A 15,932-nucleotide genomic window follows, 5' to 3' on the forward strand; every position below is an offset into this window, starting at 1 on the left:
CAGCTCATGAAAGACCTAAGTTTAAGCCTGGTGAAAACTGTTTAATTCAGAGGGATAAGGTGTGGGTACCAGGTCAGGTAGTTGCAAGTCATGATTCTCCAAGGTCATACATGGTTAGAGATGAAAACAATCAATTGCTTAGAAGAAATAAGGTACATTTAAGAAAATCTAACAATGCTCCAATTTTTAAAAATGTCTTAGATGATGAACCTTGTCATGTCAAGACATCTGTAATGTGTCCAACATATGAACCTTGTAATGTCAGAACGTCAGTAGAATCTCCAAACTCTGTAAAAAGTGGAACTGAGACTGAAACAAACAGCAGTAAAAATATGTATGTAACCAGGTCTGGTCGAACTGTAAAACAGCCAGTCAGACTTCATGATTATGTTTAGTAATTTGTGTATAAGGAATTATTGTAAAGGGGAAGATGTAACATATGTGTAATCTACAGTGCCTTGAGTCGGGGGGAACTGGCAGCACTGTCAGAGGAAGATGGCTGAGGGTGAAGGTGTGGATCGGAGAGAGCAGCCAGATTGCTTGTAGAGGTCTTGTGATAATAAAGTATGTTGTTGACTAAAGGAAGTCTTTTTAAGAGATAGAAGACCACGAGACACTGGCAATGCTGTCAGCCCCCCGGCACTCTCGTCACTCCCCTTGACATTAGGTAAAACTATTTCATATAATTTGTTTGCAGTGAAGAGTGAAAATGTATACAGCAGATATTATGTTACTCACAACTTGGTGAAAGATAAATTCACGGAACATGAACATCGGGTGTTACATTTGTTCATCTTGTTTTTGAGCAGAAGTCTTAAGTAGTGGCAAGTATTTAGAAGATTTTCTAGACTTTAGAAAGTCTTTCGTAGGGGAGCTTCTCTATGTGTACTTTTGACGCTCCTGTTGCAGCGTCCCATTTAGACAAAAATCTGTGAATCTGACGTCATTATCCACATTCCTTCCACATCTGCGTTAAAAGTCAACAGCTCCATGTTTTGGGAAGGAAGGGGTGTTTTATTGTCTCGGCCGAGGGAGGAATGTATGTCAGGCACTATGATTGAATATTGTGCATTTTTTTCTTGTATGATATAAATATCTGTATCATCAAAAGTAGTATGGAGTATATTGAAAGGGTTCATGTCGAAAGCCGTCAATTAACACTTCAAGAGATATTTTAGAAGATATAGAAAAACAAAACTGTAGTATTTGTATGATATCCCCCCCCACACACAGACAACATAATTTACCTTAATTTCATGCTGTTAAACTTTAGAAAGATGAACTTGGTTTACAAGCACCCCCCCCCCCCCGATAACTTGCTCCTTTTTGACAATGACCTTTCGTATACTGTTGAAGTGTTGGATCCATTGGCTCTTGGCTTTTCATATTACCGTACACTGCAACTTTCCCCGTGATCAATCCTTTGGCTCACATAAACTGCTCAACCGCACACTGTTCTTTTTTCTCATACACTCTTGTAACACAACTGCCACGTTCAACTGCACTTGACTAACCTTGGCATGCAGTGACTGCATTTTCATGCTGCTTTCACACCCACTGGTGTTGCCATATACTGACGAAACATGCACCCTGAATATCAAATAGTATGAATTTGCAACTTAAATATGTATTAACATACCCTCGTAAGCAAGTTAAAATTTAAGTCAAAATAAAATAAAATAATAATAACCCAGCCATGAGGGGCAGGGCCTACCTTCTGACTGCTGGCCTCACTCCCACATGTGGTGCGTGATCATCTAACCAGTTACAGGGTGACGTGTAGTCAGCACAACAAACCCCTAGTCATTGTTGTAGGTCCCCATGACCAGGTTACATTACTCATTCATAGCTCCCCAATTTTCTCACACTGGTGGGTAGCCATTGGTCCCATACACTTGACTGAAACCTCAGGAGAAAAGTTATTACACTTCCCCCAGGAGACTTAAACCAGCATGAATCCTGTAGACCGAGCCCAAAGAGTCTGATGCCTTAGACTGCATGGCCATGGTGCGGGGGAGGGGGGGTGGACAAAATTAAATAAAAGGGATTTCTATTCAAAACTTCTACTATTTTTTTCAATATTTCCAGTAGAACCACATTATTAAATCTTTAATCATCAAGCATTATTTTAGACAACATATGACGTCATTTCACTTTACTTAAAACAAGATATAACTACAGTAACAGATACAAAACATTCTAAATATAAATAAATCTTTTATTACACAGCAATAAATTACTTCATTTTATAAATAAATTATTTCCTATCTCTCTTATTCAGAGATTATAAAATGTTCCTGTGCTCACTACATAAAAATATACAGAGAGTTTAAATTTATTTATATATGTACAACTTAGTGAGTTTTAATGCATATCCTGTGTTACTACATAGTGATTCTACAACATGTGATGCAAACTGGTCACTTGCAATCAGGGTAATTCAATAATGGCCAAATGAAAAAGAAAGGTAACTATGAATCAATACACCAAGCTCAATATGCCTGACATGAATGGTTTAAATTACATTACAAATGTCATTTCATGTACTTTTCACTTACTTTGTCTACTATTACAAAATCATCTCTAATAATTACATTTTAGTTTTGTTGCATTACCAGCCAACTACACTGCATATAAGCAACTACTCTTGGCTTCTATACATGAATACAAATGGTTTATTCTTCTCGTCATTAATTATATTTCATTAAATAAATAAAAAAGAATTAGAGACCAAAGTATAATTTGTACAGAAACCTTCTTCAGACTATCTTCCATAATTTCATTTTGAGCATACTTGAAAAGGTATCACAGATCAATTAGTGGTATACAACTATCACTACATTCTTACCAACAGTCACTACACAATAATAATTACAAAAACAAAAAGGTGGGAAGTCTTTATTTTATCATTCATACCAGAAGCAGTATTCAAGATTCATGTGGACACTTACACCCCTTTCCTGAGCTTGAACAGTTGAGGTTTCTTTACCTGTAATAAGTCATAGAAATTTATGGTCATTAACTGAAATATGTAGCATAAAATACATGTAATATCACTGGTGGACCATATGCATGGATTGGACCATGTGAAAGTTAACCTTTAGCAGATTGAGCCTTGCATGCTTGGAAATCCCTCCCCAGATGGGAACATTTCAAACTTGCTGCAAAGTGAAGAAGAAAAAAAAAAAGCTGGAGAAGAGACAAGAAATTGGTTTCGTTTTTCTTTTCAGGATGAGAGGGCCTTTTGTGGGGGTGAAATTTATACATTGTACATCTCAATAATGAAAGTTATTGGAAGAAGAAGAAGAAGGAGAAGAAAATCGAATTTTAACAATAATGGTATTGGTATTCCGCACATATATGTGTTCATCACAATATATCAAAGTGAACGAAAAATGTAGTATGTTCAAGTTTTGTTGAAAATACGCTAATACATCTTGGGGGGAAAAATAATAGCAGTGTATCAGAGCAGCACTGATAACAGCTTAAGGAAATACAAACAAAATCGGAATTTCGTTTCTAGCGTCAGCCTAATGGATGATGGATGGACCAAATTTGCAAGGAAGCATGACAAAAGGCCACCCTTTCAGGATATGTAATGTCCTTGCCTCCATTTTGGCAAGGGGAAATAAATGAAAATTATGCAACATTTCCAAAGTTGTAATTTTCGTAAATTTCATAAACTGGATTGGGCATTACCCCTAGGGATATTGTGAACATTTATTTTCTCACTATTACATGTAAAAGTGAAATATATAAGCAAAATGCAGTGGTTGAAGAGTAAAGAGCCCATTTAATAAGATGTACCCTAAAATTCTCAAAGGAAAGCAAAGGACTTCTTTCAAACTCCGCTTGTTATTAATAGTAAAAATGGGCATACTGTTTTATGATGATGATGGATGAATTAAAATTTTGTGGGTGCATCAGCACATATGGCCACTTTGCACCCTTCAGTGTACAGGGGGAAAAAACCCTTCCATGAGAGTTAGAAAGGGGTGTAACTTGAGAAATATTAAAGCACTGGGAAGATTAAAACTTTTGGAAGGAAATTAAAATTGGCACATTAGAGAAGGATGTGCCCAACATTTAAAATAACATCACACACAGAAAAAGCAGAGGGTCCAGCCCTTGCCAGAAAATGACAATGTGTGAGATGACTGTGTCCGATTCGAAGCTGAGTTAAGATGACTTCTTCTCGGCGGGAGGGACAGAAAGAGGAATGACCTGCACCAATGGTGAGCTTAATAGGGCGAAGCTTGTTCTCCATTACCTCATCCCACTTTTCCTGCTGTGTGTCACGAAGGGAACAATGAAAAACATTCTGCAGGTCCCTAGCTAGAAGAAGGTGGATGAGAACATGGCCGTCTGCATCAGCAGACTGGCAGCAGCATGCGCTGCTTTGTTACCCTGGATGTCCACGTGACTAGGGACCCAGCAGAACCAGACTTGTTATCGGACAGATTAAAACACTAGCCATCAAAAGATGTCCTGGACTACAGACTACAGATTCAATCAGTGCATAGAAGGACGTTTTGAAAAGTGTGAACATCGGCAAAAACCCAGGGCTTTTAGAACTGCATGGAGTGCTGCTGTGCATATTGAACACACAAGATGTAACACACAGCTGTAACTTTTAGAGTGCACAACAAAGGCACATCCATGGTAGACAGATGCACTAACGACTGAGCTAGTGTCGCATATGTTTTGAAGGAGTGGCATGATAATTGCTGCCCTGTGGGGCTGGTATATACACACACACTAACACACTCATACATCCGGAAAGCAATACAAGGCATGAAAAATAAATATCTCAGCTATCCACTAAAGGTTAAAGTTCCACTGGACCTTGTCTTGTCTTAGTAAGGACTTTTGATAGACATTGCTTGCTTAGGAAAACTATGCTCATGTTCTAAATTACGAAAAAATATCTGTTTAGAATTCCTTCCAGAGTTACTTCTAATAGTTTTGTGGTGTAGTAAAAATATTTTCTGTTACAAATATCTGGACAATAGCACATGAAAATTCTATAAATAACAGGGTTTTCAAACTGTGCTACAAAGGCTAAAAGTGTTAATCTGGAGCATAACAGCTACAAGAAACAAAACTTACAATGTACCATAAACAAAACTTTGATAGATAATTCTCCAAATTTTCAAAACAGATACAGTTTTTTATGACTGGAATAATTTTGATTTTTATTATTTAGCTTCGTTTTTTCTTGCCACTTTTCGCTAAATGCGAAGATGAGGATGAGTCATGATATGACGAAGGAACACTCACAAAGAACACATATGCCTAGGCTGGGATTCAAACCCAAACAAGCTCACCCTTCCCATTAAGATGCAAAACTAAAAAATATGAGATCTGCATGTCAAGTATTGCCATTGTGAAAGACAATGCATTCATTGTTGTACATAGAGTCACAGTTCATATCAATATCTTTTATAGTTCTGTAATATTATTCTGATTTGTATTTCAAAATTTAAAACAATAGAAGTTAGTAATGTAAATGACTATTTAATTTGAAGAATTTCCGTAGAAAATGAATCGCGAAGGGCTGCACTGACTTAAAAACACATGAAATTTTTCTAACTTTAGAATCTGCACATAGTTATTCTAGTTGAGTGATGTTTTTGAAACAAAATTCTTGCAAGGTTAGCCAACCCTTAAATACAAAAATTATAGTATAAAGTGTCCCTCTACAACATATTCTTGTCCCTATATTGACGAAGGTGGTAGTAAAATGAGAAACAAACCATTTACTGAAATCTTCAATGACAATGTTTCATCATCTTGAATTTCCATTGGATGCAGAACCTAGTGGATAAGAAATTTTCACTTGGTCCTACAAAATCAGCTTGCTAGCAATGAGTGTATCACCACTGGGGAGATTCCACCTTGCAACCTGAAGGTACGGAGTCCAGGACAACAGAGTGATTTGGACAGGATAAATACCCTAAGGAAAGGAAACAGGGATTCAGATGAGATCAGCAGGTGACACCAACGTGGCAATGTCATTGAGAAACATAAAGCAAGTCTGATCCACCAGGTATAAAGGAAGACAAGTTTCCAAAACCGTTGCAGGGACAAGGAGAACTTCGCCCTGCAGGAATACAACCCTCCATAGAATTTATCCCACTCGATTTTGTCCCCGAGGGCTGCTTGTCACCAAGGTGCTACCAAAATCTCTGGTCCCTCCAGCCAGCTTCACCAAGGGCTCAATCTCGGGTACCAGCTCACCATCAATGAGCACCGCTAACCACAGCAAAAAGGCCAGAGAATACATCCAGCAAGAAGTGAGACTAACCACTGGCAACATCACTTCCAAATTCCCTTCACTGACCTTAACTAATCAGGGTAGAGACAGATAGCGAGACACAAACTTGTTTGTCTTCTATTTCCTGTGCTACCTCCAGCGTGGCACGATCCCTGTTTCAAAATTCAACACCACACTACAATATATATACACATTGTCTTTCCCTTAGTGCTGTTATATTAGTATTATCTTTCGAACACTAAGTATATAATAGAAACATCAAAAGTGACATTTGCAGCAACAAGATATTGAAAAATCCTTGGGAAGAAGGAATTACCAAATTTCCATCCAAGTATCGTCTTTGGTCCCTTTTTCATCATCAGAAGCAAAAACAGCATATTTTCATTTTCTAAATCCTATCATTCATAGAGCCATCCCCTGGCATGAATTATAGAATCTAGTATACACTCATAAAATGCACCGAAGATGAGCCACAAACACACTACTGGGTGACATATGAGATGTAAAACAATCGCAGGAAAAGAAAAGAGAAGAAAGAGAAAAATAACTTACTTTCTTTTCCACCTGTTCCACTCGATTAAGATCTGCTATTGGTACAAGAGCTGGCCTCCCATGAGCACACTGGAAAGGAGCAGAGCAGTAACAGAGATTTTCCAACAAGAACTGGCAATCCTTGATGGACAATGGATCCCCAAATTTTACCGCACCTGAAATAAATGAAAGATAAGTGGAATCTGCTTCATCAACGTCACCTACAAAAATGTGAAAACCTGACAATGAATCAAATGAAAAAAATGGTACATACAGATTTGGAGCTCCCAAACAACTATTAATGTTTCAAAATCTCATTTTATTTGTGAAGGTTAAATAGTGTTCATATTTTTATTTTGTATTTTTGTTATTTAGTGTTGCTTTTCTGACACTTTGACCAGTCAAGATAATGAGTTTGAGTGAAGATTAGATGGAATTAATGAAGGGACATTCACAAAAATACACTCATGCCTGGATTGAACTCAAACCTAGGAACTTTGGTGCCGAGATCAAAAGTTGACCACTTAATGTGCTCAGCCACTGAATGGTGTTGTAATGCACTTCTTGATATCTTGCATGTAAAGTGTAGTGTTGTAAAGGGTACCCAATATCAGAAAAACACTAATATGAATTAACCTCTTGAATCCCAGCCTGTAGATAGAGAGCAGAATCCCACGACCATGGTATGAGGAGAGCATTAGGCAAAACCTAGGTATAGTGCAAATCATTTATCATATTGGTTGCTAATTCCATAATTTTTGTATTCAAATGAATAGATTTGTTATTGTGATTGATTTGATGTTTTGAGTCCACTTTATGCTCAGTAAGACTAATCCGGACTGGACTACAGTTTAAAGTGGGATCGGAAACACTGTGCCATGTGCATCCACCGGGTATTGAATCCGGGACCCCTTGATTATAAGGCGACAACGCTGCCACTGACTGTACCATCGGGGAGGCCCTCAAATGATTAGAATTAACATTATTCAGTACCCCATCAGACGCATGTAAAGGGGTGTTGAAAAACAAATAAACACAAGAAAAAAATGTGAAAATCCAAACTATATTGAAAAAACTGTCAATATCAGATGATTCGATTTAGAATACTCCATGTCGGCTCTCCTGTTAACACAAATATTTTACAAGATGCGAAAGAAATGCTTCAATACATTTGCCAGGTGTTGACAGTTCTTCAGCCACGACGGCAGGATGAAAATCATAGTCATTTTCAAACTTATAACACGGATTCTCACGAGCATCACTGAAAGGATCGTTCACGTTTGTCCAATATCCACCAGACTTTGCCTTGTCTTCCACATCGGATATATCTGAATATTCAAACTCACTACAGTCACTCTCCTCTTCTTCCGGAACATAATCCGACGAACTACTATCCTCCTCCTCCTCCATATTTCTCCACTTTTGTTTTACCAAATATGCAACAAACTAAAAACACACAGGTCTCCTCAATAGCACGGTTACGTACTTACAGCAACAGATGGCATAACAAGCGTGCTTTGCTTATTGCTTGTGATAGTCATGTGCTCAAATGACATCACAGCAACACGTAGACTTCGATCCTTCCCGACTAGAGGCATTCGTACGTTTTCTTGGCCATTTCCCTTTCGGCCAATAGTACCAGCTACGTATGGGCCGTACGTAGTGGTAGGAGGGCATGCAGGTTTAACTATGTAGTGGTAGTCAAGAGGTTAAAGCATGATTTACACATTGCGTGATCGAATTAGTTTATTTTACTTATTTTTTACTGCCAAATTTGTACAATTGCGAAGATGAGGATGAATGGTGATAAGATAAGAGAGATGAAAGATAAAGGGAAAATCACAAACACAACAAAGTCCCATAGACGATTATACTGGCCATGGGTCCAGATGCCAGAGCCTCGTTAGTCTGCAAAAAGCAGTCCAGGTGTGTACTATGAGGAAGTGAGGTTGACATTTGGATGTCTTGAGGAAGGGTCACCCTTTATTTACACACCGTGCTACCATAATTTATGTTAAACATAATATTTTATACACACCCAACTGTATCAAAAAAGTTTTCATCCAGTGAGTGAAAGCAAGGTTGTACAGTCTGGTGTTAAGCTGGTCACAGGGTAACTTTTAATGTTTCTTCTTTCTTTTACTTTTGCATTGTGAAATCTTGAGTGTAATGTTGACATTTCTTTCAATAATAATAAAGATGGAAATAAAAAAGTGATAAATTTATTATATAGTATTTTTGTTTAAAATATTAGGGTGCTGCATTTCTCTCCTGGGATTATTTGTAATAAAGATTGCCAGGAATATACTCTTGCAAATGAACATGTGGAAAGCAATACATAGGCCAATCCAAATAGAACAACCAACTAGGAAAATCAGAATTCTCTTGCATGCAGTAGAAGAAAATTAAAAAATAGCAAAATGTAAATTTATAAATAGTGCAAAAGGTAATATTTTATTAACTTTTTTTGTATTTTTGAATTGTTGGCTTAAGTCCACTTTACGCACAGAAAGGCTAATTGGGACTGGATCTACAGTTTAAAGTGGGATCCAATATTTTATTAACGAAATGTAACCTAAACAAACATGCAGGACCATTTCTGATATTATTAGACCCCTTGCATGAACATACTGAGTCCAGTCTTGTTTACACGAACAGCAAAGGATTCATCTATTTCAATGAAGTGATATTATGGAAAAACCTGGCATTCACATCTGTAAATATCTGTCCTCTATGAAATTTCACTCTAAAATTAATGTGATTTGTAACTAATTTTTTAATAGATAATATCGAGATGTAGTAATGAAACCATATAATAATTTCTTTTTACCTTGCACACAGTACACAATAATACATCCTATTCATTCAAAACTGTAGAAAAAATTACAACAGCAAGCAACTCTCCCCCTATCTCCACAAAATTACAACAGCAAGCAACTCTCCCCCTATCTCCAAACACACACACACACACACACATATCTTGTCTCCCCTTTTGCAGTAATCTACCTTTCTGGGGGGACATGTGCATTGGCAGGAAGGCGGGAATCATCACTTCCCACGGATGTTTTACCAAGAGTTTGGCAAAATCTGTTTCAAGTCCTTATAGGTTAATATTGGTAAAATCTGTTTCAAGTTCAGATAGGTTAATAAAGACTGTACTTATAGTTCTGTGTACTGTGCTTCCACTGAAAATCGAACTTGTGACCTCTTCATTATAAAAGCATTAATCACTATCCTATCAACAAGACCTTACCTCTACAATGTTATGCAACTAGGAAAACATAAGACTTTGAGGGCTAGCTCAGTGTCTGCCCTTTCAGGCTTTCTAGATCAGAGGCATCTATCCTTTCAAGCATCTACTTAATTATGGCTGAGTCAACACTGACATTTTGGGGTTCCCATCAGGAATAAAAAAGGGCACTACTTGCAACAAAGGCAAGGGCAATATCCACTCAGAACCACGAAAACACCACCTCATAAGATGCAATATGATTAATGGACATTTGGGAAGATTCTTGACTGGAGATATTTCTTTGATTTTTCCAAAACTCATCCATGTGTATCTACAATGCTAATATAGGCAGCGGCCAGCACCCTAGGTGTAGATTTAGCATAACACACTGTAAAATCACATGGGCCATGGGCTCAAAATTCTAGTACAGCATGGTATTTTCCATTATCCCTCACCAGTTCCGTGAGTTTGTTTTTATCATTGTGATTAAATTTTTAAATCCAAAAAATAAATGGCAGAAATGCAATATACAATAAAGCAAGGAAAATTGATATCAAAAGGTTACAATAATGTGTTGTTTGCCTATTGTGCATATTTTCCCTGCTATTCCATTATTTCACTAAAGACAAAGTACACTGACTGATTTGATTTATTTTACTTCGCTTTTCTGCCACTTTTGGCTATTTACGAAGATGGAGATACATGATGATATGATGAAATTGATGAATGGACACTCACAAACAGCTATGTCCAGGCTGGGATTCAAACCCAGGACCCCTGATGCCATGAGACAAAGTACAACACACACACACATAAGCAGATACTTCCATCAAACTGTTATATCTAGCAAACTGTATTGATTATCTTTTTACAGGAAAAAGATTAGTACATTTAAACATGTAAACATATTTAACATAATACAATAAATTATAAAAGAATTTGAGAGAAGAGAGGGGGGAGAGGGAGAAAAGGGGAGGGGGATAATACTTTACCATTCAATAAATAATGAAACTTCAATCCATATGATTGTATTGTGCTCTTACCTAGGTATATATAAATGTTACTTTATGCACATCAGATGTAGTACATAGAATAAATGCAGGCTCAACCAGGACTTGTGTTTCAACTGAAACAGATCCCATTGTGGTAACACTGACAGAGATAATTCCATACAGGTAAAACAGCTGCAGGGAAACATCACACAAAACCAGGGCTGGCTTGTAGTTCGGTTAGTAGAGCAATGGCATGGTACACCATAGACCCAGAATCTAGTCCTGGTTGAGCCTGCATTCTTTGCTGAAACTACATAAAGCATAAATGTAATGTGTCAAATTTATGGTTTAAATGCTTATTTACTACAGAAATTTCTTTACTGTATTCTTCGAACAAAATGAAATGGCTTTGAAGGACACTAGTCCTCTATCAGTTCCTTAGGTTAGAGACTGGACTACGTGGAAGGGAGCCTTTGAACCTTTGTAGCCAGCAACAGTTTAAAGACAATGGGGTGGGGAAGAAGAAACAGAAATCATTCCCTTTCTTTCAGTGGCATATAAACTCTGGCTCGACACGACAATAAATATTACAATTAGGAATTAATAAAAGATAATATTTGGTGATTTTTCACTGCTAAGACTCGCTACTCCTCAGTGCACATCACTCACAGATGGAGACATTGGTTGTTTTATTTATGGCATACATTTTAGTGCGATACAAGAATTTTCAAGAAAGCAACAAACACTCACCACGGCAAGCCTCCGATGCCAAAACAGAATGGATTGTCCGTGGAATTTTGGAGCCAACACCTCTTGTTCGCATCAAGCTGTCTACATGTTCTCTGATGAGGGATTCCAGTAGAGACTTCAGCACTGATGTACGGCGGCTCTTGACCTGAAAAAATTTACACATAAAAGTAATAATAGAATATCAAATAATTAAAAGTAAGTAGTACTTACTCTTCACATTCTTGTTATCTTCGCAAGAAATTAAGTAAAATTAAGCAAATCAGTCACATGCTTTGAAACTCTTTATGCTACCATATTATTCACTTTGAGAAAAAATATGAAATAACCAATAGTAATGTCATGCTTGTGCTCTGATTGCGAACTTGATGAGTCAGGTTACTGATAGCAATGAGCACATGTCTAAGGGAAAAAAATCCACTCTTATAGATAACTTCAATTTAATCAGTAACAATGCTTTAAAATAATGAGAAATTATTCTGAGAAGGAAGTCACATTCATTGTACCACTAAATGTAAAAAAAAAGTGAAGTGGGACTAAGAGATTGTTTGATTTTTAAATTATGGACACGTCAGCACATATACTCTTTCAAGGGCATCTGCGGAAGAAGGTTGTGAGAAGGGGGAGAAAGCGAGTGGGTGGAGAAAAGCAGTGCAACAGCTGGTAGCTGCAGCTATGTTTTCCCTCCATGCACTCACTTCCATTCTCACACGTTCATTGGTCAAACACTCTTGAACCCTACTTGCGCAGATGACTCATTTCCATGTGCTTACTCCAGATATACCTGGGACAGGGGGTAGGCTATGTGTGCCCAACACACACTCCATAAAATAAGGAAAACTAAAAATAAAATAAAATGTCTGTTGAAAGACTTTCTCACTCAATTTCTAAACCTTTGGTTAAAAGCTGATACTGTAAACGGGCACTCATCACATATAAGGACAAACACAGGACAACAAGACCCCACAGAGAATTGTACTGACTGTGGGCCCAGGTGCCACAGCCTCACTGACCCGTAAGACTGCAGTTACCAAGTTGTGCTACGTGGAAGTGAGGTTAACATTTGGGTGCTCATGAGAAAGTCACCCCTCACAACCCTTGGGCTAAAAGAGTATTTATTTATTTAAGGACAACCAGTACTGTCTCCTTTGTGAAGTGTCAAGAGCTGGACAAGAAGAGAATAATAATAGGGATAATATATAAAGCCTCACCAACTGAGACTCGTTTACCTTGCATCAAGTGGTCTGTGTTGTAACGCTGTCACCTTGTGATGAAGGGATCCAGGGTTCGATACCTGGTGGTTCGGATCCCACCCAGTCCCAATTAGCTTTTCTGTGCATAAAGTGGACATAAGACAAAGTCAAATCAAATCAATTGGTCTGTTCTCCTTGAAGCACATGGTATACAGTATGATAGTGGTCTTGCATGGCAGAAAAGTTTGGTTCTAAACATTGGGCATGTACAGTTGCCAGAGGATTCTAAAAATGACAAGTGTTACTGCTAGTTCATCAAAACATGGACAACGGGGGGTTATTCAATTTTTAACAGCAGAAGAGTGCCAACTGGTTGCAATCCAAAGTAGAATGAATGAATGGTCAGAAAACAAAATAACAGCAAAACAGCCTACACTCAACAAGATGCAAACAGCCTAAAGGCCATTGAATGTTTTTGTCTAAGTGAACATTCTTTGTCTGTTTCCGAAAGTGTTCAGGAAGTGTTGATGAAGAAAAGATGGGATGTTCTGGACTGATTGATTGATTTAGTTTATTTTACTTCGCGTTTTGTGCCTCTTGGCTAATTTGCAAAGATGGGGATGAAATTGATGAATGGACATTCACAAACAACGAAGCCCAAGCGGGATTCGAACCCGGGACCCACTCGGCCACAGGGTCCGACGGATGTTCTGGACTGGAAAGCTCCATTTGTCACAATTTGACTTTCATTTGTACAAACTCTTAAAAAAAGCTCCAAATGAAAACAGATGATGCTGAACACTGTGGTGTAAATGGTTCAAGGAACAGCCAAAGACAATTCTCACTGACAGTATTTGATGTCTCTCCATAGTTTTCACACTTAGTTCTAAAGTTGCTAAAGTTACGAGAATTTTTTGTTGTGTGACTATGTAAATTTTTGAAGTCATCACTTCGACAGAGTGGTTCCTTAATTTTATACTTCATGCATTTCTTGTTTTACCTGCATTGATTTTATGTTTTAAGTCCAGTTTGTGCACAATAAGGCTAATCGGGGCTGGACTTACAGTTTAAAGTGTGATCCGAACCACTGTGTGCCTCCACCGGATATCAAACCCGGTACCCCTTGATTACAAGGTGACAACGCTACCACTGTGCCAAATGGCAAGCATGTCAAGGTCAAGCAGTGCATGAGTGTATATCGTGATATCCTGCCTATCGACTGTGTGATTGCCCAGGGTGCACGGTGCTCAGTTCCGCCGTAGCTTGTGGATGAAGTGAACCATACATCTGGGCTCTGTCGGAAAAATGTTAAGTGTGAAAGTGGCACAGCGTATCAATGTGAAGTTTCTTATTAAACTTGGAAAATCCACCACAGAAACTTATGGTTTGTTGCAGGAAGTGTACGGAGATAAGTGTTATCATGCATGCAAGTGCTTGAGTGGTTTCAAAGGTTTAAAGAGGGACGAGAAGTGATCGCGGACGACTTGCGTTCTGAACGGCCTTGCACGTCAAAAAGGAATCAAACATTGCAAATGTCAGGGAATTGATTCGAAAAGATCGTCGCTTGAGTATTCGAGCTATTGCTGAATTCACAGGAATTGACAAAGAAAGTGTTCGTAAGATTTTACACAAAAGTTTCAACATGAACAAAGTGTGTTCAAAATTGGTGCCACGAAACCTGACAGTGGAACGAAAGGACACTCGAGTGAACATTTGTGGTGACAAACAATTTAACAAACAATGAAACAGACCCTACATTCTTACAGAGAGTGATAACCTATGACGAATCGTGGTTTTTCACCTACAATCCTGAAACCAAGCGCCAATCAATGCATTGGAAGAGCCCAAGTTCGCCATGACAAAAGAAAGCTCGAATGAGCAAATCAAAATTCAAAGCCATGATGATTGTTTCTTTCGACATCCGTGGGATTGTGTACATTAATTGCGTACCCGAAGGTCCAACTGTCAACCAACATTATTACATTATGGTGCTGATGACCCTTCGTGAACGAGTAAGAAGACAACGACCTGATTTGTGGAAAAGCAAGTCACGGATCTTCATCAGGACAATGCTCCTGCCCACACGGCATTGTCAGTCAAGGCTTTTTTGGCCAAGCATGGGATCCCAGTGTTAGAACATCCACCCTATTCACTGGATCTTGCTCTGTGTGACCTTTTTTATTCCCAAAGGCCAAATCAGCAAAGAAAGGAGCCAGAGTTACGACCGTAGAATCTGTGAAAACAAAAGCGACGGATGTCATGAACATGGTTTCAGAAAATGATTTCCAGCACTGCTTCCAGCAATGGAAGTTTCATATGGAGCGGTGTATCGATAGTGCAGGGGAGTATTTTGAAGGGAATAATGTTCTTATTGTACAAAATAACCAATAAAATATTTTGTAGCAACAGTCTGGTTTTTTCTAGCCACACCTTGTATAGCAAATGTGTAGAATGATCTATATGTAATGTAATTTCCAAAAAGGGTAATATTTCTTGCAAATTTCCACTCACATTCTAGTAATTTTTGTACAACAAATTGCACTTGTCAGACAATGAATGAATACAGATAATTAGTGATTAAAATATTTTACATTTAACACATATCCACATTTTTTTAACAATGAAAAGATGTATTGATCAACTATGGAAATTTGAAACACATTTTATGACAAAGTGGTTGAGCAAATGTTATTAATTTTGCTTTCATACGTCGATATTGTTTGCGCTGAAAAAAAAATATATATGTGTAATTTGGTGGCTACATTTTCAGTTTGGCAAATGAGTGTCAAGCTCCAGATTCAAACAGACTCCCAGGATGGCTACAAACAAGCAGAAATGAAATTCCCCGACAAAATTTACATTTTTCCCTGACAATTAGAAACTAAATTAAATCGATGTTTTTGCAAATGGAAATAATAAACTCATACAGATTCAGGTATGGATTTGTTAAGTACCAATAT

At 37.9% G+C, this 15,932-nt stretch overlaps 1 protein-coding gene across 3 annotated transcripts in view; it reads right to left on the reverse strand.

Annotated features, from left to right (window-relative positions):
- Positions 1 to 2,138: 2,138 nt before the first annotated feature.
- The window catches only part of LOC145985184 (uncharacterized), a 148,217-nt gene continuing 134,423 nt past the window's right edge, over positions 2,139 to 15,932 (reverse strand). For all 3 annotated transcript variants that reach the window (XM_083118895.1, XM_083118894.1, XM_083118893.1), the window contains exons 9-11: positions 11,783 to 11,927; positions 6,830 to 6,984; positions 2,139 to 2,989 (exon numbers count right to left, since the gene is read on the reverse strand). In XM_083118895.1, the coding sequence (XP_082975021.1) occupies positions 2,948 to 2,989; positions 6,830 to 6,984; positions 11,783 to 11,927 (342 nt within the window). In that variant the 3' untranslated portion in view covers positions 2,139 to 2,947. The remainder of the gene's footprint in view (positions 2,990 to 6,829; positions 6,985 to 11,782; positions 11,928 to 15,932) is intronic.

This window comes from Lepisma saccharinum, chromosome 3, assembly GCF_977018435.1.
Source record: "Lepisma saccharinum chromosome 3, izLepSacc3.1, whole genome shotgun sequence".
Lineage (NCBI taxonomy): Eukaryota > Metazoa > Arthropoda > Insecta > Zygentoma > Lepismatidae > Lepisma > Lepisma saccharinum.